The sequence below is a fragment of the Erythrolamprus reginae genome, chromosome 2 (genome assembly GCF_031021105.1).
Source record: "Erythrolamprus reginae isolate rEryReg1 chromosome 2, rEryReg1.hap1, whole genome shotgun sequence".
Taxonomy (NCBI): domain Eukaryota; kingdom Metazoa; phylum Chordata; class Lepidosauria; order Squamata; family Dipsadidae; genus Erythrolamprus; species Erythrolamprus reginae.
Window position 1 is genome coordinate 303,629,813 of NC_091951.1, and position 27,720 is coordinate 303,657,532.

At 37.5% G+C, this 27,720-nt stretch overlaps 1 protein-coding gene across 2 annotated transcripts in view; it reads right to left on the minus strand.

Annotated features, from left to right (window-relative positions):
- Positions 1 to 16,232: 16,232 nt before the first annotated feature.
- LNPEP (leucyl and cystinyl aminopeptidase) overlaps positions 16,233 to 27,720 on the minus strand; it is a 53,114-nt gene continuing 41,626 nt past the window's right edge. For both annotated transcript variants that reach the window (XM_070742987.1, XM_070742988.1), the window contains exons 14-18: positions 26,295 to 26,479; positions 24,182 to 24,343; positions 20,262 to 20,402; positions 19,157 to 19,238; positions 16,233 to 17,411 (exon numbers count right to left, since the gene is read on the minus strand). In XM_070742987.1, coding sequence (XP_070599088.1) covers positions 17,280 to 17,411; positions 19,157 to 19,238; positions 20,262 to 20,402; positions 24,182 to 24,343; positions 26,295 to 26,479 — 702 coding nt within the window. In that variant the 3' untranslated portion in view covers positions 16,233 to 17,279. The remainder of the gene's footprint in view (positions 17,412 to 19,156; positions 19,239 to 20,261; positions 20,403 to 24,181; positions 24,344 to 26,294; positions 26,480 to 27,720) is intronic.

Here is a 27,720-nt window from a genome sequence, read left to right on the forward strand (position 1 = left end):
TCTATAGAATCGGTAACAGGAATTTTTTTCCTACTCACTGAACTGGCAGCAATGGCCATCTGAACATGCCCCCAAACTGGCTCTCTCAGCGGTGCCATAGGGCCCGCCATTTTGTTTTTTGCTTCTGAGCATGTGCAGAAGCTTGGTTTTCAGCACTGCACATGCACGCACCAAGCATGCACACACCCACATGGCACACGAGGAAGTGAACTGGCAGCGGAGTTAATCAGAAACCACCCCTGCATATTGTCCATCTTTTCCTCTTATATTTTGTATATATAAGCATGGCATATTCCATTCATTCATTCATTCGTTCGTTCATTCATTCATTCATTCATTCATTCATTCATTCGCCTTTTTTTATGCCACCCTTCTCCTTAGACTCAGGGCAACTTACAACATGTTAGCAATAACTTTTTTTAACAGAGCCAGCATTTTGCCCCCACAATTCAGGTCCTCATTTTACCCACTTCAGAAGGATGGAAGGCTGAGTCAACCTTGAGCCGGTGATGAGATTTGAACCGCTGACCTGCAGATCCAGCATTCAGCTTTAGTGGTCTGCAGTACTGCACTCTACCCACTGTACCACCTAGCCTCATTATATGAAGAGGATAAAAATCCTAATAATAGCTTTATCCATCTTACAAAAGTTTTTAGGTCCTTGTAGAGATTATTTTCCTTTTGCTGGAACATGTTTCTGTTCCTGTGATTTACTAGCTTTTTGATCTTTTAAATGAATAGTAAAATACCGGTAGCTATATTTTACTACAGGAAAGGAAAAAAATAGAGAACATTTTTAAGGTGTAATACAGTATTATTGCAGAAAACAAAAAATGTTGCAAACACTTTTATTCAATATTATTCCTTCAGCTTCACTTGAGGGTGCTGTACATCAGGTCACAGAGCCTCCAGCTATTACCGTTGCTGTTTTTAATATTTGAAACTTTGCTGAAATGAATGGGAGCAATTATGCCTCAGAATACTGAAGAGAAGGAGGGAGAATGGAGATGGGGGAGGGGGAGTGGGGAGGAGGAGTTTATAATAGTTGCTAAGATGTTAGGCTGCAAACCAGGATTCTGTGAGTTCTAGTTTTATATTGGGCACGAAAAAGTAGCTGGGTGACTTTGGGCCAGTCAAACTCTTTCTCATCTCAATTCAGCAAACAGGGATGTTGTTGGGAAAATAGGAGGCAGAAGCATTAGGTATACTTTGAATTGAACAAAATATACATTAAAAGGCAGGATAAAAATCTAATAGAATTGAACAGAATAGAATTCTTTATTGGCCAAGTGTGACTGGACACACAAGGAATTTGTCTTGGTGCATATGCTCTCGGTGTACATAAAAGAAAATATAGATTTGTCAAGAATCATGTGGTATAACACAATGATTGTCATAGGGGTCAAATAAGCAATGAGGAAACAATCAATATTAATAAAAACTTTAGGATACAAGCAATAGGTTACAGTCATACAGTCCTAACTGGGAGGAAAAGGGTGATAGGAATGATGAGAAAAAATTAGAAGAAATAGAAGTGAAGATTTAGTAAAAAGTTTGACAATGTTGAGGGAATTATTTGTTTAGTAGAGTGATGGCGTTCGGGGGGAAACTGTTCTTGTGTCTAGTTGTCTTGGTGTGCGGTGCTGTGTAGTGACGTTTTGAGGGTAGGAGTTGAAACAATTTGTGTCCAGGATGTGAGGGGTCAGTAAATATTTTCTATACTACCTTAACTATAGATTTTTCAATTTAAGAATATGAGCATTTTTGACTACCTAGAAGCATTTAAACTAATATAAGATAGCTAGACATATCTACAATATCTACATATGTAGCTAACTAGCTATACATTTCATCAACTTGTTGGGAAGACACAGGGTAGTTCCATTCCTGTTGTACTCAGACAATAAACATTGTAAGACAATCATTCATTTGAAATAAACTGGGATAGCAACCGTTTTACTGTTACCCAAAAGCACAAACAAAATAATTTGCTCCAAATCTGCCAGCATTTAAATACATTTTTTTTTAAAAAACTAATTTTTTAAATGTCCCATGGTTTGTTATTTTAAACATACACAATATAGTCAGATGTTGAAATAGAAATATGTACCATGTGGAGGAGTAAAACAGCTCCATGAAATGTGATATTGAAGGTGCAGGAGTTAACATATACATCCAGATATATAAATGCATACAAAAGTGTATGGATAGATGAGGCGCTGTGGTTTTATGTTTCAGAGTGGAATGAACGATAACATCAGGAAAAAAAGAAATAAAACCTGGTGCCTATTTAATACAGATCAAGCAAAAGGTGTATGTATAATCATGTACCCCACCTCAAACTTTGCTTCTTGAAGCGCAAATGAAAGTGAACCTAATTATTTAGATTAATTATTATTATACTATATTTTTATTTTGTATTTGAAAGGCTCATAATTGTATATTTTACCTAACATTTAAAAGGCACGTTAATTCAACCTTGCTGGATGTCTGCAAAAATAATTGATCAGAATAAGGGAACATTTGGTTTTAATGAGAGGTTGTATTTGTTAGCTGTACACAAAATTAGTTGCATAAAACAATGAAGAACAGCCTGGAAGGAGTTAATGTTGGAATAGGATCTGGGCTCAAATATGCACAGGGCCATAAACTAATTAAACTACTGTAGTATTTTCCAACCAGTGTCAATGGAAGTTAAAATAGAGGGCGGAAGTCTATCTCCTTTAAAATATTAATATTGTTTCTTCATTGCTTATTTGACCCCTATGACAATCATTAAGTGTTGCACCTCATGATTCTTGACAAATCTATATTTTCTTTTATGTACACTGAGAGCATATGCACCAAAGACAAATTCCTTGTGTGTCCAATCGCACTTGGCCAATAAAGAATTCTATTCTATTCTATTCTATTCTATTCTATTCTATTCTATTCTATTAATCTCTTTGGAAGAAATAGGGGAATAAATTTAATAATTTGAATATGGGACAATTATTTTGCATCCTATATCTTTCGACTATCAGACTCCCACTCTTTCAAAAAATTATAGGTGTTCCTTCGGATGTTAGTGAGTTACAGCTCCTACCATCTCTTACCATTAGGCATTCTGGCAAGCAGTTTATATTCAGCAACATTGGGGAAGGTTCAGATTCCTCAGGCCTAGTTCAAAACAACTTAATCTGTAGCATCAGTTGGAAGACTTAAGAAACAAGTATAGGTCTGTTTATACATCGTTCTAACCCAGTTCATGGCACTCGCTTTAATATGCTAAGACAAAAAATATATAGTTTAGAAATCAGAATCAGAAATTATCATCCCAGACTAAGGCATTACAAGCCACAATCACAATGCTTGGGTTCACACAATGTACTAACTAAAACTGACTGCACATAATATTTTGTATAAGCTATCTTATATCTACATAAATATCTTCATATAATATGTGTACATTTGGAATACTGTGTTCAGTTCTGGAGACCTCACCTACAAAAAGATATTGACAAAATTGAACGGGTCCATAGATGGGCTACGGGAATGGTGGAAGGTCTTAGGCATAAAACGTATCAGGGAAAGACTTAATGAACTCAATCTGTATAGTCTGGAGCAGCGTTTCCCAACCGGTGTGCCGCGGCACACTAGTGTGCCGCGAGACAAGGTCAGGTGTGCCGCCAAGTTCCGCTTCCCAAACCGGAAGTTGAGTGTCCCGGCTTCCTTTCTTTCTTCCTTTCTTCTTCGTGCCTTCCTTCTTTGCAGCAGGTGAGCTTGGGACTCGGCGGGATGGCAATAGCAGCGGCTGAGGCTTTAACTTGTGGCATCAGGAGTGCTAATAGCGGCGGCGGCAGGCAATAGCGGGGGGGGGCGCGGCTCCTGCAAGTGGGAGCTTCAGCCCTGGAGCCCCCTCACGCCCATGGCTTCTCGTCTATGCCTCTGCCTGCCTGATCCGCGGGAGTGCTAATAACGGCGGCGGCGGACAGGAGCCCCCTCCCCCCGCTATTCCCGCCGCCGCCGCCGCTATTAGCACTCCTGCGGATCGGGCAGGCAGAGGCATCGATGAGAAGCCATGGGCGCGAGGGGGCTCCAGGGCTGAGGCTTCCACTTGTGGCTGTCCCCGCCCGCCCGATCCTTCCTTCTCTCCGGCTTTTTTGGGGTGCAGCTTCTTCCACAGCCGTGGCTGCAGCGGTGCTGGCGATCCGGCCGCTAGCCGCTCCAAGCGCTGTGGGAACGCCCACCCCTCTCACAGTCCCGTCCCGGGCTGTCAATAAAGGGGCTGCTTCCGATCCCCCTGCCAGCTTGCTCGGAACATTCAGACTAAGGGAAACCTTCGCTGGCCTCCACAGAGAAGAAAGGAAGAGAGAGAACGAGAGAGAGCAACAAAGAGAGAGAGAGAGAGAAAGAACAAGAGAGAGAAAGCATGAGAGAGAGAGAAAGAACAAGAGAGAGAAAGAAAATAAGAGAGAACAAGAGAGAGAGAGACTAAGAGAGAGAGAAAGAAAAGAGAGAGAGAAAATAAGAGAATGAGAGAGAGCAACAGAGAGAGAGAAAGAACAAGAAAAAGCACGAGAGAAGAAAAGCAAGAGAGAAAAAGAGAGATAGCAAGAGATACTGAAAGAAAGCAAGACAGAGAGAGAAAAAAAGAAAGCAAGAGAGACAGATAGGAAGAGGAAAGGAGAGAGAGAGAGAAATGAGAACAAAAAGGGGAGAAAAAAGGAGAAATGAGAAAATGATTGAGGCAGAGAATGAGAGGAGAGAGAAACAAGAGAGAGAGAGAGGTGATTCTTGAAGCATATGGTAAAAAGCACCCAAATAATAAGAAAAAAACCCCAGCCCTCACCTGTTTTCTAAAAGAATAAAAGAGAATAAAACCCCAGCCTTCACCTGGTTTTGGAAATGGTTTGAGTACACACACACATATAAGAGGGGGGGAGGGGAGAGACAGAAATGAGACAGTAGTATAAATTTGAGGAGGGATGATTGATGATTGACTGTATTTCTAAGGGGATGTTACATGGGAGTGGGTAAAATGAGGACCCAGATTGTGGGGGCAATATGCTGGCTCTGTTAAAAAGTGCTATTGCTAACATGTTGTAAGCCGCCCTGAGTCTAAGGAGAAGGGGGCATAAAAATTGAATAAATAAATAAATAAATAAATAATATTTACTGTCTTTTTGTGTCATTTTGGTTGGTGGTGTGCCCCAGGATTTTGTAAATGTAAAAAGTGTGCCGCGGCTCAAAAAAGGTTGAAAATCACTGGTCTGGAGGACAGAAGAAAAAGGGGGGACATGATCGAAACATTTAAATATGTCAAAGGATTAAATAAAGTTCAGGAGGGAAGTGTTTTTAATAGGAAAGTGAACACAAGAACAAGGGGACACAATCTGAAGTTAGTTGGGGGAAAGATCAAAAGCAACATGAAAAAATATTATTTTATTGAAAGAGTAGTAAATCCTTGGAACAAACTTCCAGCAGACATGGTTGGTAAATCCACAGTAACTGAATTTAAACATGCCTGGGATAAACATAGATCCATCCTAAGATAAAATACAGGAAATAGTATCAGGGCAGACTAGATGGACCATGAGGTCTTTTTCTGCCATCAGTCTATGTTTCTATATTGTGTAGTGGGCTTCAGCAGGCAAAAAACAGACCATAGATACAACATTTATTGACTGAAAACTAGAACTGAGGAACTGCAGGCAAATCTGTGTGATTTATACTCTGGGCCTACAGGGCCTTAACCAATATGTGAAAAAACACCCACCCAAATATGAATGTTCAAAGTTTGAGTTAACAGTTAAGGCCATTTAAAGGTTAGTTTCACTTTAGCAGGGCACAACACAACTACAGTGTATATATATTCCGTAAATAACAATGTATGTGTAGGTAGTGTGGAAGAACATGCAAGTGACTGAAAAGAAACATTGTAAAAGACTGTTTTACACTGCTGACTAATCAAGGAACTGGTCTGAGAACTTAGGTTTAAGCCATTTTCTCAGTTTTACTAGAGTTTTCCTGTAAATCAGATAATGGAACCAAACCAGAACTCTGAAACCAAGAGATGCTGGAAGAATAAAAAATAGCAAGATCACACAGAATATGAATCATAAATGGAATATATGCTGTTTACGCATTTAAAAGTAAAATAAATGTAAGAAAAACAAGGTAGTGATGTCAGTTCTCAAGTGGGAACTTATTATAAATTCAGAAATAAGACTCAGAGTGAGATTTCTTTTTTCTTCTAAGTCACACCAACACTCCATGTTCTGCACTGGCTATCAACTGATCTCCAGTCACAATTCAAAATGTTGGTTATTGCCTATAAAGCCCTACATGGCTTAGGAACAGACTATTTTTGGGACCATCTCCTGCCACATACCTCCCAGCGATCAATTAGAGCCCACAGAGTTGGCCTTTCACGGGTTCCGACGACTAAGCAATGTCAGTTGGTGGGGCCATGGGGAAGGGCCTTCTCTGCGGCGGCCCTGGCTCTTTGGAATCAACTACCCCCCGAGGTCCATACTGCTCTCACCCTACTGGCTTTCCGTACGGCCCTAAGACCTGGCTTTGCCAGCAGGCCTGGGGACTGTGAGACTGACACCTTATTCCGGCCAAGATATGATTTGATTGGGATGTTTGATAGTATGATTGTAGTGGGTTAGAGTTTTAAAGTACTTTTAATCATTGTATTTTAATTATTTAATTATTTTTTTAATCTTGGAATCGGGTGGTATGTAAATATAAATAAATAAATAAATAAATAAAAAATCTCACCAGATGGTCACAGCTACTGCCCCATCAAGGAATATATGAAGACTACAAGAGGTAGCTACAACCTTAATAGTTTCTTTTGGAACTATTAAAAGAAGGCCTTACTTAGCTGACCAATTCACTCCAAGTCCACGGAGCCGCCCCAGTCCATGGAGAGCGGTGGCATACAAATCAATCAATCAATCAAACAAATAAATAAATACATTTTTTCCTCTTGAGTAAAAGGAGAAAACTTCAGATTCAGAACCAAACAAATGCCTTCAAACTTGCCAAACAAATCTTGGTTGCAGAATTAATGCTAGGAGAATATATCGAGTGTTTTGGGAGTTGAAAAATGTTAAACTTTTAGCTGCTACTGAATAATCTTATTTTTAAGCTTGAGTGCTGAAATGCAGATGTTAACAATTTGTAACTGAGCTCCGGTTCTCATTCAATAACACTGAAAGGGTGTTTCCCCCCAAACATCCCTAGCATAGTTTCTTTTGCTTTACATTTATTAAGGAATGTATATTCTTGTGCAAATCTCAGTAACTTTGGAAAACTCATAGTGCAAGTTTGAAAAGCCAAGTAGCTTAACTGTAGTATGCAATGATCCGTTATTCGAGTCACATTTGAAAACCACACACACACACACACACACACACACTTAGGAAAAAGAATATTGAGGTAAGAGAGTTCAGATTGTTGAAGGGGCTCTCCCTACAGAAAGCAGATCTGTTTATTTCAGATTGACTTGCATAACTGCAATGTAAGCATTTCATGTTTTAAAGTTTTCCCATCAGTCATCCAGTCACTACATCATCTCTTCCAGGTGCAGAAAATGACTTGTTTTGAGGAGAGTAATATAAGAAATAAAAGTTAGGTTGGCTAACTATCATTTCCAGGTGGGAGCACTTGAAAGGGAAAAAAACCTTTCATTTTTACATTTAGGTTCAGTGATGCTGGTTTGACTGTTATAACAATAATTAAACGGTTATCAGATCTTCGTAGAACAAGGCTATAAAATGTGGTTTTTCTTCCTGTGTGGTTCACATGAAGGCCACACAGGATGTCAAATCCATTTTGTCATGATTACAAAACAGCAAGAAAAGTGTAGAGAAAACAAATTTACCACCCACGTCTCCAAAGTGGCAGAATATATAAAACAGGAATAAATCTTTTCATTTACCTCTGCAAAGCTGCAACGGGGTTTGTTGAACATATTAAATATGATCCTGACAATCACTTGTTAGACTGTAATGTGCACATTGAGCCTGTGAGAATAGTTGATGATAGTAACCCCCCAAAATCTAACATACCATAATTGAGTTGACTGTTGGATAAGCATGTCATGTATAAACACAGCTCTTGTGTTTTGATTTCAATCATGAACTTTAATCTACTAAAAATGTAGGTCGGAGGGTCAACCTTTTGTGAGTGTAAAAAGTTCGTTCAAGATAGAAGGGATGCTAAGAGGGAAAAGCTAGGTTTTTTTTTAAAATTTACAGCATGGAGTCATTTTTAAAAGCTATGTTAAATTATGTTGAGAAACTCTAATTTCTATTTGCTAATAATTCAGGGAAGGTCTCTGGAACTGGGGAAAAAGAATTTAGGAGCTGTGTATCCCCTCCTCCTCACAAATATTATTTTTTTTATCGCCATTTCTGGATCTGGAAAGTCCAGCCATACAATTCTCCTAAATGAGGTCATATCTCCTTAGGTAGAATGAGATCAATGACGTTGGGTGGCTCAAAAAGTAGCAAATTGGTCATTACATTACAAGGCTTACTTCCAGGATGAGAGGCTGGTGGGACTTTCTACCTTTTGACCTCAATTTTATTAATCAGTTTATATACTATAGATCTCAAAGCAGCAATAATTATGTCAGCCTCACTTTACACAAGAAAAATTCAGTGAGAGTGAACATGTGTTGCTGTTTCGGCTTTGTTTTCCAAGCCATTTGGAAAATGGATACTAGCAGACAGTCCTTGGTCAACAAGTTGTAGGATTTGAAGACAATAAACTCACACCAGGCTGAATGTCAGAGATCTTGCTGCAATGTTGTATTTAGATTAGTAGAATTATTGAAGAAAAAAGAAAATATACCAGATTACACCCTCAAATGTCAGCAGGACTGGCTTTTTGTTGTATAACACTCACCCAGATCCTCAGATCTATCCTTAGGTTCATTGTGACTGGAGATTTATAATACATGTTCAGAGTATAGATAATGTGAATAGTATGCATGTATTTATCTATTTATTCAGTCAGTCAGTCAAGTATGTATTGGAAGCATACATAGATATAACACTGTTTATATACATAAGAAACATTAGGACAGGGACGGTAAGAACGTTGATGTACTTATGCACACCCCTTACTGACTGACCTCTTAGGAATCGGGTGAGGTCAACAGTGGATAGTCTAAGGGTAACGTTTTTGGGGTTTGGTGACAAAACTAGAGTCAGGTAGTGAGTTCCAGATATTAACTACCTTGTTGCTAAAGTTGTATTTTCTACAGACAAGCTTGAGTTTGTATCTGTTGTGTGCTCGTGTATTGTGGTTGAAGCTGAAGTAGTTTTTGACAGGAAGGACATAGTAGCAGATGATTTTGTGGGCTATGCTTAGGTCGCGTTTGAGGCAATGTAGTTCTAAGCTTTCTAAACCTAGGATTTCAAGTCCGGTTGCGTAAGATATTCTGTTTATTTAATTTATTTATTTATTTAATTAGATTTGTATGCCACCCTTTTCCAAAAACTTGGGGCGGCTCACAGGATGTTGAGATTAGAGTGGAGGGCTCTTCTCATAAAGTATCTCTGGACACTTTCTAATATCTGAAATGTGATGTGGGTTCCAGACACGGGTTATTCAAGGATTGGTCTGGCGAAAGTTTTGAATGCTCGTTAGTAGTGTGATGTTACCGGAGAAGAAGCTATGTAAGATTAGGTTAACAACTTTTGAAGCCTTTTTGATGTTGTTGCAGTGGGCTTTGGCACTTAGATCATTTGATGAGTATTTCAAGGTCTTTTACAGAGTGAGGGGTGTCTGCGAGAACTTTTCTATTCAGCTTGTATTTGGTGTTCTGATTCTTTTTGCCAATGTGTAGGACAGGGCATTTGCTAGTTGAGATTTGGAGTTGCCAGATGTTTGAGCAGTCTGACACAAAGTCAAGGGATTTTTTTTTGGAGGGTAGCCGTGTTATCGGTGGTGTTGAAGAGTTTTACATCATTGGCGAAGAGAACGCAATTGTTTGTAATGTGATCGCAAAGGTCATTTATATAGAATATGAAGAGTGTTGGTCCTAGTACGCTGCCTTGGGGTACTCCGCTGTTAACAGGAACAGGATTAGATAGGGCACTCCCTATTTTGACAACTTGTCTGTTTGGTAGGAATGCAGTTATCCAGTCATGTAGGGATCCTGAGATGCCATAGGATTTCAGTTTTAGAAGTAGTCTATCATGAACCACTGAGTCAAAGGCTTTACAGAAATCTTATGTAAATTGCATCGATTGATTTGCCCTGATTGAGTATAACACCTGGGTTGATAGCACATATCAATGACTTCATTATAAGTCACTTTACTAACAGAAATATTTAAAGATAGTTATTTATGCTTCCTTCTCAAAGATGATTGGGAGCAAAAGCTTCCACATTTGATCATGCTCCTGAAATTCTGAAATTCCTGCTCATCCAAGTGGGGAAAAGCTGTTATATGTGTTTTCAATACAAAAGTCAATCAGGGGTCGTTTAAGAGTTATTTAGAACAAGCAGAAGGGTCCTTTAGGCTGGTGAACATGAAAAGATGCCAAGCCACCAACTGGAAGAACAATAAATTTGCAATCCCCCATCTTCCCAACATCAGTGAAGGAATGAAGCAGTATTTGAAGAACAAAAAGGGGGGAAATGCTTTGTGGGTCTCTTGTTAACAGGTCTACAAAAAGACAATAGTGAAAGAGAATTGTCCCATAAACCAATGAATGCATTACATCTGCGATTTTAAAAAGTCTTTTTTTCTAAAAAGAGAACCTGATTAAAAATAAAATAAAAATGAAGCTCAAGCAATGGGTTTTAACTACCTCCACTTATATAAAAACACGGGATAGTCACAAAAATACAAGAGTGTCATAATATTTAAAGAGTTTTATTTTTATTTCACAAAAAATGCAATTGTGTTTGGAATATATATGCCATTCAGCCAGTGCTGGTTATACACATACCATTTTATTCAAAGTATAAGAAAATAGGCTTTCATTTGTCCTTTGCATATTAAGGAAACCCACAGATTTGCATATAATGTGTACATCTATATACAGAAACAAACACACATCTTGTTTTCTAAAATACTCTTCCTCAAAGCAAATATTCTAGAACTTGGGAGTTACTCTTTTGATAAAAAATGTATGCTATGCTTTGTATAAAGATATCAACGGAGAAGTCTAATTCCAGTTCTGATATTCCAGAACTGCTTTGATATTACCATTATTTAAGCCAGCTTCCTGTTATCAACAGAACTACAATCTTTCCACAGATCTGGTGCAAATTTACTCTTAAATCCATCCTTTCTAAGACCCTGTAAATTAAAAGTGTTCAGTGGCTTTCAAGTCATTCATCCCAACTTCCTCATACTCTTGCACATTTTATCAAGGTAATTCTTACATTTCAACAATAATTTGCTACATGTGCCATGACTAACCTAAAAAAGATGCTCAACCATTGCTTTGATCAAAGCAGCAATGTCATGGGTAAAAGATCTGCATTTCTGCTGCAAATTGTAGGTTTTAGTAACATTCTAGGTGGCTTAAGTTCTTAAATATCAAGACCCGAGTGTATGGCAAAACAATATTTTTAATTGGCTAAATATCTTACTGTGGGATAAAACATTATAAACATATAATGGCTAAAACAGCAAGCATTTTTAAAAAGAATATTTTAAAAATATTCATGTTTGGAGGACTATCAACTAGCATCTGAAGAAGAAATTAAGTAGCGCATATCTAAACATTGGTTTGGGAGCAACTATTAGTGAAATATGTACAAAAATGTATTCTTAAATGAAGCAATCTTTAAAAGTTCAGAGTTCAGTGAAAAACAACATCTTCCAGAAGGATTTTTAAAAGCCAGTCTATCATTAGAGAGAGGATTGTTCTAACACGGAACAGGTGGAAGACAGTCATATAAATATATAAGGGTCAGCATCCAATATAATATGATGTAATTAAAATAAAATAAGGCCACATTCTTTCAAGTATTAGCCTCACAGTGCATGTCCAATTTCACCTGTACTGGAACAGGTCATTTTTAAAAGTAGCAAGACCTACTACATGAATTCCATCTCCCACAACTGTATAAAGATACTAACATTACATTTACAGCTATATTTACATTTACAGCTAAATCACAGCTAAAAGATAAAAGCTTTGAGAGCATTCAAAAATAAAGCAGTTTCATTATTTGAAGTTTTAAAATTACTTTGGGGATGGGCAATTTTAAATAGCTGGATTGCTTTGTGTGCATTTTTGTGTACAGAATTACAGCCACAATATGGCTACAGATGTATAAATGTATAGCTGAAGCCTGAACTTTTAAGGCCCTTTTACACATAGCCATACAACAACCATCATGTAATATATTTTCAAAAATATTATTTGGTACACTCTCACCAATTCCAAAACCACAAGTTAAATGATAGATTACTGCACATAGCTTTTTTTTTTTTCAAAATTCCATAGGGAACACAAAATGGCACAGGAGAAATTTGACTCCCAATGTCAGAAGAAAACAAACTGTAATGCTCAAACTTGATAATTTTGAATTCTAGAATGAATATAAATTTGAGTTTTTCATCTGGCACCTATTTCAAGGAGAACAAATACTGATTCTAAATATTGGAGTAGGTATACTTTATGCTGTACAGTATATGCTAAACTCCATGCATTCAGCCGAATATGTAGAGAGAAGAGCAAACATACTAAACCTATTCTTCTTAGTGTATGCCTTCCCCATATCCAATACTACATTTGAGAAAGAGGCACATACATGTGTACAGTAAATCTGGACTATTTTTTGGACCAACAGTTATATTTGGCATTTTGGTAGCACGCCTTGGGTCTCCAAAATATAAACTGTGGACAGAGAATAAAAACTATATTTTCCTTTACATTAAAAAAAATTAAATAGAGCTACTATAGTGACTCTCCTGTTATATGTATCTAGTAATTTTCTCCCCAAATATGTTGAAAAAAATGGTTTTTAAGAACCACAACTAAAACTTTTGGGGTGATAATGATTATGTACTAGACAGGCCCAGTCTTTCAATGCAAAATAAAATAGGCAGAAAATTTATCTGTGTCACACATATATTAATACGGTATGCATGTATATATAAACATATTTAAGATGCAAATAATTGAGTATTTCTCAAAGTTAGTAGACTTAAAAGATGTGCTTCAAATATAGAGAGTTATACATTTTATCCCCAAAGCCAGATTGGGATACGCCTTGTTTAATTATCTCTACGCTTCAATACAAACACACAATGCTCCATGTATATTTTAAGTTTACACACTTAATACTAAAGAGAACAAAGTATCCAGACATATACAACGCCCTTGTCTGTTTAAAGTTCTGTAGAACTCATGGCTATAAAGAACAAAATCTCTTTTTTGGACATTCAAACTGACATGATAAGTTGAACAAAAAGATTTCCCTTCACTGATTAAGTGCTAACATTATAGCTTTCAATAATCTTCAAAGTTATGGGGATTCGTAACTATGAAGAGGTATAAGAAAAATAAACTTCCATTATATATATTTTTACAATACTTATACTTTAAGGCACATGAACTATGTTTTCAATCAGATTGAAAACACAACCAATTTATTTCATTCATGTTTTCCCCAATACCAATCAAAATTTAGAATCAGGCATTTCTAAGCTAAGAAGCCATAAAGAAAATTGAGGACATTCAACTTACTTTAATTAGTTCTTGATGTAGTACAAAATTCTCTATTCTATTAAAGTCATCCCTAATTTTTGAACTGGATAAAAGCATTTCATTCTATTACATAAAATTATTCTTCTGAATGAACTCAAGACAATTGTATTTAAAGTAAAATACCTATTATTTATGGTTTCAATATACATACAAATACATATGTACAGAAAACCCAACTCTTCCAGATTGTCCATTGTTGGGAATCAAACTGCACTGGAAGCAAATAAGTGTACTAGCTGCTTTGAAAAGAAAATCCCAAATCTATACATTATTATTAAATACGTTTCTCCATTTAAGCAGAATTAATCAAATGTAAATCAAAACCAAGCCACCACTATTTAAAAAAAGATAAATAATTGAAAGTATTTTCAAAATGTCAGTGCTTTCATTTAAAATAAAATATTCTAATTTAGAACATATGTGTGCTACATTTTTAAATCCAGTTCACATTTCTAGTAGCAAATACAACAAGCAAATACATATGATTTTAAGTGTCAGATGATCTAACAAAAAAGCAGAGGGTGAGAGGAAGGAAATATTCAAAAATGAAAGTAGCAAACAAAACATATGAAACAAATATAGCAACCCTCACATTCTGTAACAACCAGGTTAGATGTTCTTCACATTGTGAAGTCAGATAATTTTCATTTTGGGGGGATATCAAGATGAGTTATTTTCAATCAAAGTTAAAAGTTGAGTTATTCACTTGCGAAGAATATTAGAATATTATATTAGAAAGTCAAAAGTACTAAAACTAGATAAAGTGATACCTTGTCTTACAAACTTAATTGGTTCTGGGACGAGGTTCTTAAGGTGAAAAGTTTGTAAGACGAAACAATGTTTTCCATAGGAATCAATGGAAAAGCGATTAATGCGTGCAAGGCCAAAATTCAACCCTTTTGCCAGCTGAAGCATCCGTTTTTGCGCTGCTGGGATTTCCCTGAGGCTCCCCTCCATGGGAAATCCCACCTCTGAACTTCTGTGTTTTTGCGATGCTGCAGGGGAATCCCAGCATCGCAAAAACGAGTGCTTCGCTGGCAATGGAAGTCCGAAGGTGGGGTTTCCCATGGAGGGGAGCCTCAGGGGAATCCCAGCAGCGCAAAAACGGGTGCTTCGCTGGCAACAGAAGTCCAGAAGTGGGGCATCCCAGTGGCGGCGGTGGGTTTGTAAGGTGAAAATAGTTTGTAAGAAGAGGCAAAAAAATCTTAAAACCCCGGGTTTGTATCTTGAAAAGTTTGTATGATGAGGCGTTTGTAAGACGAGGTATCACTGTATATATTTTTCTTTCCCATTTTCATTATAGTTGAAATAAATTGAAACCAACTTTAGTTTATGTTTTTACATTAAATTCATAACTAAGTAGAATTGGTTTCAAATGATTCTCTTTATCTAGAAAACTGTCTTTTTCTTATTGACCCCCAAAATGCATTTTGTATATTCTTCAACAATGTCGTTCACTTTGAATTATTTGTAACACAAGCATCATATCAGCTTTACCACACTTATATTCAATTTCTGGCATACCTATGAACAATAGCAGGTTCCTACAGATAGTTGATGCCATTGCACTGGTAGTGAAAATTGAAGTGCGAGCGCAGCTGTGTCTTTGTGTGTGCATGCGTACGTGCATGCCCAAGTGAGATTTTGCTTCTGCACATGTGCAGGAAGCAAAATTTCACAAGGGGACGCGAATGCATTTCATTTCATTTATTCGATTTGTATGCTGCCCCTCTCCAGAGAGCATGCGAGATTTGGGTGGGTTTTTTGCTTCTGTGTATATGTGGAAGCAAAAATAATCACCAAAATATCTCGCACACATCTCTTCACAAGATTTTGCTTCCTGTACATGCACATACACACACACACACAATGTGTCAGAGATGCGGAGCTGCGCACACAGCACACTGAGAGCGGCAGGAGCGGCAACCTCCACCTGCCTATGAAGAAAGAAAACACAGTACCTAATACTGATTTATGAAACATTGGATTTTATGGCACAGAAATAATGAGATCTAAAATGTTCCAAAGTGTGTATACCTCCATGAAAATGAAGTAAAATCAGTAGTAAAATGTTGAACCAAAGAACCATCTTCTGACAGTTTTTATAGTAGAATCTATATACATTTCAGGGAAAAGTGGGGGGTTTCCCCACAATCCTGAGAAAAAGCTGGATCCAGATCTTTCCAAGTTCATATTTGCTTGAAGAAAGAGCTTCTTAGATTATCCTCTTTGATAGGAACAAAATTTTAAACTAAGAGTACTCTATATCTTCCCCAAACATCAACTTGGGGAAGCTGGCCTAAATCAACATATTTCAATTTCCCCCCTCTGTTTTTATTTCTCTCAGTTCTTCTGATAATATCATATTTTATTGGGGAATTTTAGAATTATATTGGGTAACATAGAAAATTGTTGACAACAATTTCTCAAATGCCAATTTCTTACTTTACTATAAAAGTCAGCACAAGGTAGAAGAGTTTCAGAAGTATGGGATAAATTCTTAAAATATTATGGCATGCTTTATTTTCAGTGAAAGGTTTTATAGAACAAAGATGGGTGACACAAACACTATGTCTCATGATTTAGCAAATAGTACTTTGGTCAATGCACAGGCATGATCTACTTTCAGAAATATCTATGTACAGAAAAAAGGGAAACATCAAGGCAGTACTGAAAGGAATTGAAACCAGGCAATTTCCAAACCAATAATTCTGAAATTGCTGAATCAGTGTATTACATACTTTTAGGAAGTTATATCAAATGGAGAAACAAAACTGGACTCTGAAAACGGTATAAAACATTCTCCAACCTATAATTTATAACCTTTTTGAAAACCTCTATGGTCAGGTTCAGCATAGCTCTCTTAACATTGTACCTATGTTTACAAAAGGTCATTTAACTTATTCAGTACACAGTACTTGTAACATCTAGCAATGTTGTAGACAAATTAAAAAATTCTGATATTTGCATAATTTCTAGAAAATACCTAGATAATACCCAGAATTTCCCAAATCTTACTTTTTACTTCCTCTATTCATCTTATTCTGTTTTAGCTCACTGCTTAGTATGGTGATAAAAAATGCTTTACAACAGAGACATTATTTACAAGTCAGGAAACTATGCACAGTGAGAAAGACCAAACTGAATTTTGCAAAGAAAAAGCTGATCTCAGGAGTGTTTGTCTTGCTCTCTTGTTTTTTCATTAAGTAAAACTGTACTCTATAAGTAGAAATGGAATTCCATTTTCCTACAATGAAAGGGAATTGTACTTAAATTTTAAAAGTCATTATAGTAACTTTGTTTGATGTAAATATCTGGTCAAATTTAGCTTTTCCCTCATTAGTAATTGTATCCCGTCCACAAATACTCCAAAGAGAGCCAATTCGGAAAAGATTAACCCTGAGCTAACTACAACCCTCTCTCACAGTGCAAAAAACAAAAATTGCATTGCTTATGTTTAACTTTTTTTTTTCAAAAACAAAAGACCAAGAGTTGCAGCATTCCTAGTGATTAATATAAGCTATAAGAGAATTGTGATTACTATAGCCATTTTTCAAGGAGTGCCAAGTTTTTTTCCATCCACTGAATATTCAGTTGAATTGTCTCAATAGCTTCTCGAACATACCGCAATTGAGCAGTTTCCTCTGACTTTGATTCAAAGAATGACTTAACCTAAAAAAGGTAACACATGGGGTTATAAAGAGAGAAAATATCAGAGAAATGAAAATAAACAATCCCTTAAACATTTAAAATAATCCAACCAGCTGTTATCTAAATCAGTGTTTTTCAACCAGTGTGCCGCGGCACACTGGTGTGCCGTGAGACATGGTCAGGTGTGCCGCGAAGCTCAGAGAGAGAAAGAAAACAAGAGAGAGAGAAATAAAGAGCAAGAGGGAGAGAAAGCAAGCAAGCAAGAGAGAGAGAAAGAAAACAAGAGAGAGAGAAAGAAAGAAAGAGAAAAAGAAAGAGAATGAGAGAGAAAGCAAGCAAGAGAGAGAGCAAGAGAGAGAGAGCAAGAGAGAAAGAAAGAAAGAGAGAGAAAGAGAGGGAGGGAGGGAAGGTGGGTGAGAGAAATACATAGAGGGAGGTAGGGAGGGAGAGAGAAAGAGAGCAAAAAAGAGGAAAGAAGGAAGGAAGAAAGAAAGAGGGATGGAGAGAGAGAGAAAAAAGAGGAAGGGAGAGAAAGAGGGAGGGAGAGAGAAATAGAGCGAAAGGGAGGAAGAGAGAGATACTTTTTTGTCCAAACTTTTTTTAGCCGCCCCCCCCCCTCAGTGTGCCCCATGGTTTTGTAAATGTAAAAAATGTGCCGTGGCTCAAAAAAGGTTGAAAATCACTGATCTAAATGTATCAGCAAATTGATGGGAAATGAAATTTTCGTTACAGATTTACTATTTGTGCTTTATAGTTCAGTCTTAATTACATTATAGAAATGGTAAATTTTGAAATCCAGACTATTTTACACAATGCAAGATATTAAATAATTATCTTATGTGAATAAATACAATGACTCCCTATTGGAAACAATTTATCTAATTTCAGAAAAGATCTCTCAAGTTATCATGTCCCCAAAATCTTTATGAAAATTGGTCGCCTTCCAAAAGAACTTGAAAGCCTGGTTCTGTCAGCTCAACTGGAATCCCAGTGAGGGAGTGGCATCTTGGAAGTGGTGAATGGGTTAGACAGAGTTCATCTCCTCCCCATGGATACTCTGTTCTCTTCTTCCCATTTTGGTTTATTAAATTTTAACTTAAAATAAAACCTCAAAATGCTATTTAGCATTTTAAAGTTTTAATTATATGACTGTAAGTTACCTATAATCAATCACCTTGGTGAGATAGGAGGTATAGAAGATGATAGATCAGGGCTGTCAAATTTATTATTTATTTATTTATTATTTGGATTTGTATGCCGCCCCTCTCCGAAGACTCCAAATACCAGCCTGTGGACTGGATGTGTGATGTGGTGGCCATGCCCATGTCCAGTTTAGCAAAAGGGGGGAAGTCCCGATATGTCATGTGATGCCATTGTGATGATGTGAGTTTGATACCCCTGTAATGGACAGACGGACATACCGACAGACCCGTAGGAAAAAGTCTAGCACAGCCAGGAGTGAAAAGAGGGATCACACAAAATGACTGCAAGGCCACAAAGGAACTAAGTTGACCCTTCCCTTCACTGTTGTTAACCCTTATCTAATTCTAACCAATGCTGATCATTAGTTGATTCTTGTGCATAGGCTTTTAGCAATAAATCAATTATAAGTCTTCACATGTGGACCTAATCTTTTGTCCTCACGCAACTATTTATATTGTGAAGCAATGTTATAATTTAGAATCTTAATCTATATCACATATTGCCTTTCTACATCAGTGACAGTATTATTCCACAATTCTTTCAGAACAATTTATCCAACTAACCTCTAGCAGATGTTCTAGTGTTGAGAACTGAGACGTTGTTGAAGTTACAATGCTTTGAACAGTGTATGATCCACGGTGAAACCTGAAATGTAGAAACAATGGAACAAGAGTGATATATGTCATTAATCTATGTTAATCTGATATATATTTCACCAATCTATACAGGTAGTCCTACTGAGGGGCTAGAATTTCCACTGCTAAACAAAGCGGTTGTTAAATGAATCATACCCAATTTTATCACTCTTTTGTTGCTAAGCAAATCACTGCAGTTGTTAAGTGGATCATGCAGTGGTTACATTAATCCAGCTTCCCCACTGACTTTGCTTGTTGGAAGACAACTGGAAAGGTGACAAATGGTAGCCACATGCAGTCATAAATGCTGAGTGCCAAGCATTCAAATTTTGATCACGAAACTGGTGGGAGCGGGTGACGGAGGAAATGCTGTAAGTTTCATAAGGGCAATGACCAGTCATAAGTGCCTTTTTTCAGGGTTATTCTAATTTGTAAATCAAGAACTAGCAATATTAATCTAAAGCATTTCGTACGACACCTAACCAATTTTGAGATTCAGGGAAGTTCCAAAATCAGTTAGGTTACATTGGTCATCAAGACAAACTTTTGTAAAATCATCAACAAGCTCAATATTTTTCACAATTCCAGAAAATGCAGAGTATCAAACATATGCTCTCCCATTCCCTATCTGTTTACACAGATAGCAGCACCTAAATTACACTGTAACTGGAGTACAGAAGAATTTAAATCAATCTCATCCAATTTACTATTGAATTAAAATAAGGATGCTAGGTAGTCTAATTCACCTGGAAGGTATCAAATTGAGACCACCACAGCAAAGGCGCTTAACTGTCATTTATGTCACAAGATACATTGCCATGAACTAAATCAAAGTGTCTTTAAACAACTCAGTGCTGAAATACTGTATATCCCTCACTGACTGGTGTTCATAAGAGAAAGTGATAAGGGTAAAGTGGACCATGTAAGAAACCAATGCAAGTCCCAAGAGAATGCTTAGCAACTACCTGTTTCATAGCTGACTCATGTAGGAGGACAAAGGATTGTTATAATGAGAATTCAAGGAAAGCATTACTTTTTGATTAGCTGATCCCAATTTTCTTTGACAAAATCCCATGCCAATAAATGTCCAGGCAAATTCTGACTGATAGTTTTTATGACAGTTGGAAGATCTTGGGATCTGATGATAACTCCTTTCAGGCTTGTTTGCATCAACCTGTGAAATAAACAAGAAAGTTGCATGTTAGGTATGTATGTTCTTTTTCTCCAGAGAATTATATCATCTAAAATTTCAGTACTGCCATAAATTTGGATAGTTGCTGAATGAACGAAAGATTATTTGCATACATATTTATTTATTTATTTATTTATTTATTAGTTGGACTTGTATGCCGCCCCTCTCCGAAGACTCGGGGCGGCTCACAACAAGTAAAACAGTCACAACAATCCAATTAATTAAAATATTTAACGATTTAAGAAAACCCCATGTAATAGCAAACACACACACAAACATACCATATATAAATTTAACGTGCCCAGGGGAGATGTTTAGTTTCCCCATGCCTGACGGCAAAGGTGGGTCTTAAGGAGTTTTCGGAAGGCAGGAAGAGTAGGGGCAGTTCTAATCTCCGGGGAGAGTTGGTTCCAGAGAGCCGGTGCCGCCACAGAGAAGGCTCTTCCCCTGGGACCTAATCGGTCGCTGGGATTCGTGCGGCAGGAGGCGGTCTCGGAGATATTCTGGTCCGATGCCAACACAATTCACACTATTTGACTATATATTATCACGTCTGTCATCTTTTATTTTTGTTTTAATGTTCTATTAATTTTTATTTTTATTATTGTGAACTGTCCCGAGTTTTTGAAAGGTCAAGTGACATACAAGTTTAATAAACTACTAGTAGCTGCATACCCGTGCTTTGCTATGAAATTATGTGATTGGGCTTGATAAAGTGACAGTTAAAGCTTGAAAATTAATGAGTAGTTACGATTGGGCTTGATACATTGACACTTAAATCTTGAAAATTTATGTAGAATGTGTAACTCCTTAGCTTCACAGCGTGTTAATATAAGGCAACTGGCAGTTGGAACAGAGTTCTTGTCAGTGGGAAGGGGAGTAGAATGTCTAAACTCCCAGTCTGCAGACCGGATGAGTCACACGCTGGTCACGCCCATGCCCCGTTTAGCATTAACACTCAGAGAGTGTTAATATAAGGCAAAGACAGTTGGACAGGTTTTTTCAGATGAGGAGGGGGAGTAGAACATATAACTTTTCTGTCTGGCCAGATATATTTAATTTTACATATAAGAACCACAGCAAGAATAATATTTGCACAATATAGGAAAAATGAAAATGTACCGACAGGGGGAGATACAATAGAAAAAAAATAATAGCGTGTGTGGAGATGGATAAATTAACATTGGAATTAAAAAATAAGGAAGATTCGGAATATTATGAATGTTGGGGCAAGTTCTACTGCTAGCTGGAGAAAAGGAAAAAGTAATAAATGTATACTTAGTAATATTTTTATTATTAACTGGAATGATTTCTTGGTGTCAAATGGGTTAAGAGAAAATAGACATAGGAGTAGACATAGAAGTAAGATCAATGTATAGATTTGTTTATAATAATATGCCAAAAATAGTTATGTATGTTGTGAGCACAATAAGAAATATAACACAGATTTGCTACACAAATGTCCAATGTATTTTGTTTTGTGTGTTATTTATATATGTACATAAATATAACTTTTTGTAGTTTAAAAAAAAGAACATGTAACTTCTTAGAATCAGAGTGTGTTAATATAATACTATATAAAAAGTACTAATAACCTGATGGTCAATTCAAAAAATCCTTTCTTAGCGAGTACCTAGAAGCCGAGAGGAACATACGTGCCAAGTTTCAAGTTTGTAGGCTTTACAATTCTGGAGATTTTGTGATGAATGAGAGGTGTTTGGCTTTCATATATATAATGACAATTATCAGCTTGTAATACTTCAGATCAAAACTTAAAAAGGGCTCCTTTGGCATGTGTGTGTGTGTGTGTGTATACGCCCGAAATAGATCTATAGTAGTCTCCCTTCCTTTTCATTATCAGCATAAATATGTTACTTACATACATGCATACATACATACATACATACATACATACATACATACAGAGTACAAGACGTGCCTTAGTTTTGGGAGAAAAAAATAGGGGTAAAATCTACCTATCAGTATTCATCCATCTAGTGTCCTTAGTCTGTTCAGCTTCAGCACATTATTTTATCCAGATTAGGGCTGAAAATGGCTTTTTCAGAGGGAATAGGAATGAAAGCAAGCCTGAAAAGACTTAGGGCAGGAAAAACTGCTTCAGAGGGAGTAGTATTAAAAAAAAATACTACTACAAACGAGGAAGATCATTAGCACCGAGTTGGGAATGATCCTTTTTCAGAGGAAGTAGGAATGAAAATAAGCCTCCAAAGGGCAAGAAAAAACCTTCTTCAGAGGGAGTAGGATGCTGGGAAGACTGATAGCACATAGTTAGGGCTGGAGAAAAAAAGCTGCAAAAAAGCTACATTCAGAGTATAAGACGCACTCAAATTTTCAGCCTCTTTTAGGGAGGAAAAAGATATGTATATATACATACACTGAAAAATACGGTGTATGTATGTGTATGCGTGCATGTGTGTGTGTACATGAGTGATTTTTTTTGCTGAGTCACCCTGGTATATGGAAGGAGCATCACAGCTTCCTGTTTGCCTCTTAGCCCCACCAGGGGTCATATTCCAAGGCAGATAAAAAATTTTATAGCCGACAACTATAATCTATAGATGTAACATATTTTTGTTGATAAACTCCCTTCCCTTTCATTATCAGCAAAAATATGTTACATACATACATACATACATACATACGAATGATACATACATGGATTCAATTTCTCAGGCTACCATTTAAATGATTAAATAAAAGATATTTCACGAACATCCAAAACCAAATGTTTCAGATCACAAATCTCCTAGCAGCTTAATATACAGTAAAATATAGATGAATGAAAAAACATGCACATACAAGTATAGGCCGAGCCCTTTTGAAAACACACAGGAAAAGCCAGGAGCAGCTTCTAAAGAAGCTACTGCTGCTTTAACAATTTGAAAAGAATTGCTCCTTTTGGAGTCAGATGCTTCAAAAATGAAGACTGCACAACACTTTGTATTAATAAACTCAAGATAAAGGGTACCTGCGTATGTTTTATAACATGAGCATGCTCTTAGCAGACAAAGTTCTCAATATAGATAGAATCAATGCAGTATAATATTTACTGAATAGACCAAAGTAGTATAAAATATTATTGAGCTCCTAGAGAAGAAGGAGCTCAAGAAATAGGTTAGTCTGAGCAGGATCATCGGTGATCAGGTAAAGAATGAGTAAAACCCTGAAACAGTTTACCAAATTCCATTGTATGATTGAAAATCTCTTATGTTTATTGAAGCAAAACATACTCTTTTTATTTAGTTTCAGTAGAAGATTAGAAACTTGATTGATTGACTTTATTAAATTTAGAGACCACCCATCCCTTTCAGAGCCACTTTGATGAAGCTAGTTATCTAAAACTTTGCAAAATTAGACTGAATAGTCTAATTATAAGAAACCATAGAAAGCATAATCTGTTTTATCAACTTTAAAGCAATTGAGTTATATAATTAAGGAAAGCAACAATGTTCCCCAGATACAGGTGTTCATAAGCCAAAACATCTGTTCGTTAACCCACATGTCAGTACACTTCTCTCATTAAATGTAAAAGATTTGAAAGATTACACAAAGCATGTTAAATGTTCATGTATTTTCTTAACTTCTTTGTGCAATGACAACAGACAAATCTATAGTAATCAAATTTAAATAAATTAAACCAGTGTTCACTGACCATAACGAGAAAACTAAATTTTATTTAAGATTTAAAATCTTCAATTTTAAAACTCTACTGTATATGGAAATAGGGGGAGGAACTGTACCAGATAAGTTTTTTAACATCACTTGTGCTGGCCAATGATTCAAGAATTTTGAGTTTTTCTGGTTCAGAATCCACAAAGGAATACATTTTTAAAAGAAATTGCCAGCCAGCTTCAGTTTTTGCTCCCGCTATGAATATGATCTTCATAACATTTGAATCCAAGCTGCAGAAGCATAAAAAAAAGTATATATGTATTCTTAGAATCTCATATAAACATCCATGTTCAACATAAAAACAGTATAAATACTAACTGTTCTCAGGTAAGCCCTTAAATATGATAGAGTAATTTGTACTAGAACACAAATATTCCCCTTGCAGTTAATCGTTTTCATGTTCTCAAGACTTTTTTTTTTGCCATTTGTTCTCAGTCTTTTGTTCTTGTTCTCAGACATTTAGGAATGAAAATTAAAGTTAATTACTACTCAGAATTATGTTTTGTTATGCAAAATGGAGAAAAAAGGCAAAGCCAATAAATCTAATACAGGGATGAGTCCCTTGAGTCCCATACTGGTTGTTCACAAAATCTTCAAATATTGATTTCTGGCCAGGGGCGGGCCACTATTCCCAGCCCTACCAGAATGGGCCGAGAGCACGCGCGCGCACCCTGCACACACGTCCCCACACATAGTTCAGCTTCTGCACATGCGCAGAAGCCGAATTTCGTGCAAGGATGCGTGCATGCAAGATTTCTGCTTTTTTCGCTTCTGCGCATGCGCAGAAGCGAAAAAACCCAGAAAGAGAAAAAATAAGGCAAGTGGCTCCCCATGCTGCTGCCATTCGTCCCACTCACCTTTCACTCTCGGGGTAAACAGCGGCAGTGCGGGCGATGGGGGGAAGCAGCGCTAGCGTGGGCGGAGAACACAAAGCAGCACAAGCGAGGGGACAAATGGAGGCAAATAGCGGCAGCGCAGGCAGTTTGGGGGAGTCGGCGCAAGCACGAGCAGTGGAGGGAACTGGCACGAGTGGTGAGTGAGGGGACAAACGGAGGTGAACGGCGGCAGAGCAGGTGGTTTGGGGGAGGCAGCATGAGCAGTTGGGGGAAGGAGGCGCAAGAGGTGAGCGAGGGGACAAATGAAGGCAAACGGCAGCAGCGCGGGCGGTTTGGGGAGGTGGCGCAAGCTGGATAGTGGGGGGGAGGCAGCCCAAGTGGCGAGCGAGGGGACACATGGAAGCGAATGGCCGCAGCGTGGATGGTGGAGGGAGGCAGCGCAAGCACAGGCAGTGGGGGGGAACTGGCACAAGAAGTGAGCGATGGGCTCGCAGCGGGGGAAGGAAGGGCTTGCAGTGGAGGAGGGCAGCGCTCATGGCAGGGCAGTGTAGGCGGAGGTCTAGAGAAGCGTCGTTTGCTTGTGCACACATGTGGACGCCCGGTGGCGCTACCCGAGCTAGGATACTAGCTACATTGCAGCCACCGGAACCGCGTTCCCCCACGTTTAGGGTCGGGCCCTCCCCTGCTTCTGGCCCAAATAGAACCAACTACCAGCAAAATTAAACTTTTGATTTCTGGTTTCACAGAGCCAAAGCTGTAAATCTCTCCCAACAATAATTTTCTGTCTAGGAACTGGTTATTCAGCAATTTCTCACAGATACAGCTCAGTTATTTTTTAAAAAAATTCTAGATTTATGCTTCTTGTCTTTTCAAATCCTTAGTATTTAGACATTTTCTTAAGAGTCTTCAGATTGAGATGCCATAGGAATGGGTGATTCCTGTCTCTCAGCTTCAAGTGTTATATTTGGCATCATAATTATCTTTCTGTGAGCAACAGTTATTTCTGACACACATTGAGCTGGACCCTGCTTTTTTGTTCTTTCAAGTGCTGTGACAAGTCTGATAGCTCATCAGCATCAGAGAAGAGTGCAAAGGGTTAACATAATACTGTAATACTCAATTGATTATAACAATGACCAAATAAACTAATTTATACCAGCCTGCTCCCATTCTTTGCTGTGCTATTGAAATGCAAATATACAAAAAAATCTCTTAACGTGGCTACTAGCATCTATGATCCTAGAATGGGATTCAGAACAAAAGTTAAATTAAAAAGTGATGAAATAATGTCTCAGTGCCTAAGCAGAAAGGTAATTTAAGTAAGATTTTTAAAATTATTATTTACCTTTTTGTCCCATTGGAGTCCTTCCACATCTTAAATTGATCAGAAGCAATTGAATTACAGTTTCCTAAATCATAGGAACAGGCAAAATTTAGTAGACTTGACTGTAGCTCTAATTCTGAGAGGGTCTTATTACTGTTCCACGTTTCTTGCTTAAACTTCTCTCCAAATAATTTTTCAATCCTATACTAGAAAATACAAAAGAAAAAGATTACCACTGGTCAGTAGAAAAAGCTTTGTTACAATTGTGCTACAACAAACTTCAAAATCTACAAATGATAATGCAGAACACAGATCTGAGAAAACCTAACTCTCCTTTTCTTCTGTCAACTATTTTCCCAGCATGATCTCTTCAGAACTACACTGCTCAAAAAAATAAAGGGAACACTTAAACAACACAATATAACTCCAAGTAAATCAAACCTGTTAAATCAAACTGTCCACTTAGGAAGCAACACCGATTGACAATCAATTTCACATGCTGTTGTGCACACTCAACTTTGTACAGAACAAAGTATTCAATGAGAATATTTCATTCATTCAGATCTAGTATGTGTTATTTGAGTGTTCCCTTCATTTTTTTGAGCAGTATATATCAACTCCAAAGTGAACATCAAAGATCCCATGTGTGTGAGAGAGATCTGTTAGACCAGATGTGTTACATTCAAGGCCAGGGCCAGATCTGGGTCACAGGGTACTTAGATCTGGCCTGTGGGCTGCACTAGAAACAGCAAAGGACCAACCCACGGTGCCTCTGCCAGTAGAGCTTGGGAGGGCAGAGTACAACCCTCCCATGCTCTGATTTTAGCCATGACAGCCTCCTGCTGCCCTCTGCCAGCAAAAATGAAGCTCAGAGGGAGGCTGCACATGCCCCCCCCCCCGCAGCTCTGTTTCCATTGGCAGAGGGTGGCAGGAGGCCATCACAGCTGAAATTGGAGCTTGAGACTCCATGAGTAATGTCAAGCTGGCTATGCCCATCCTGGCTATGCCACCCCAGCTCCCAAGGTCATCAAATTAATGTTAACCCTGATGAGGCTCTCCATGAAATTGAGTTTGACACCCCTGTGCTAGGCACTCAGAATTTATTGTGCAACATTAATTTGATGATATGTGAATGTAAATGAAATACAGAATGATATAAGTAGAAAAAATTATGACATCATAGAAGTCTATTAATTTATTGGACATATGATTTATAGTATTCCTTCATGATCATAGTACTAGAAGACAGCAGTTAAAAATATTGTGACCATGATGAAATTAAAGAAACCATAAGCTGTTTCTTCCGTTCTAAGTAGCCGTATTTATTTATGCAAGATAGAAAAGAGTGCAGTTATAAGCAGATGGTCTTTGTCATTATAATGCATTTCTAAATAATGCCAGTAGATTAGATTATAAACTATTAAAAACATAGCATTTTAAAGCAAAA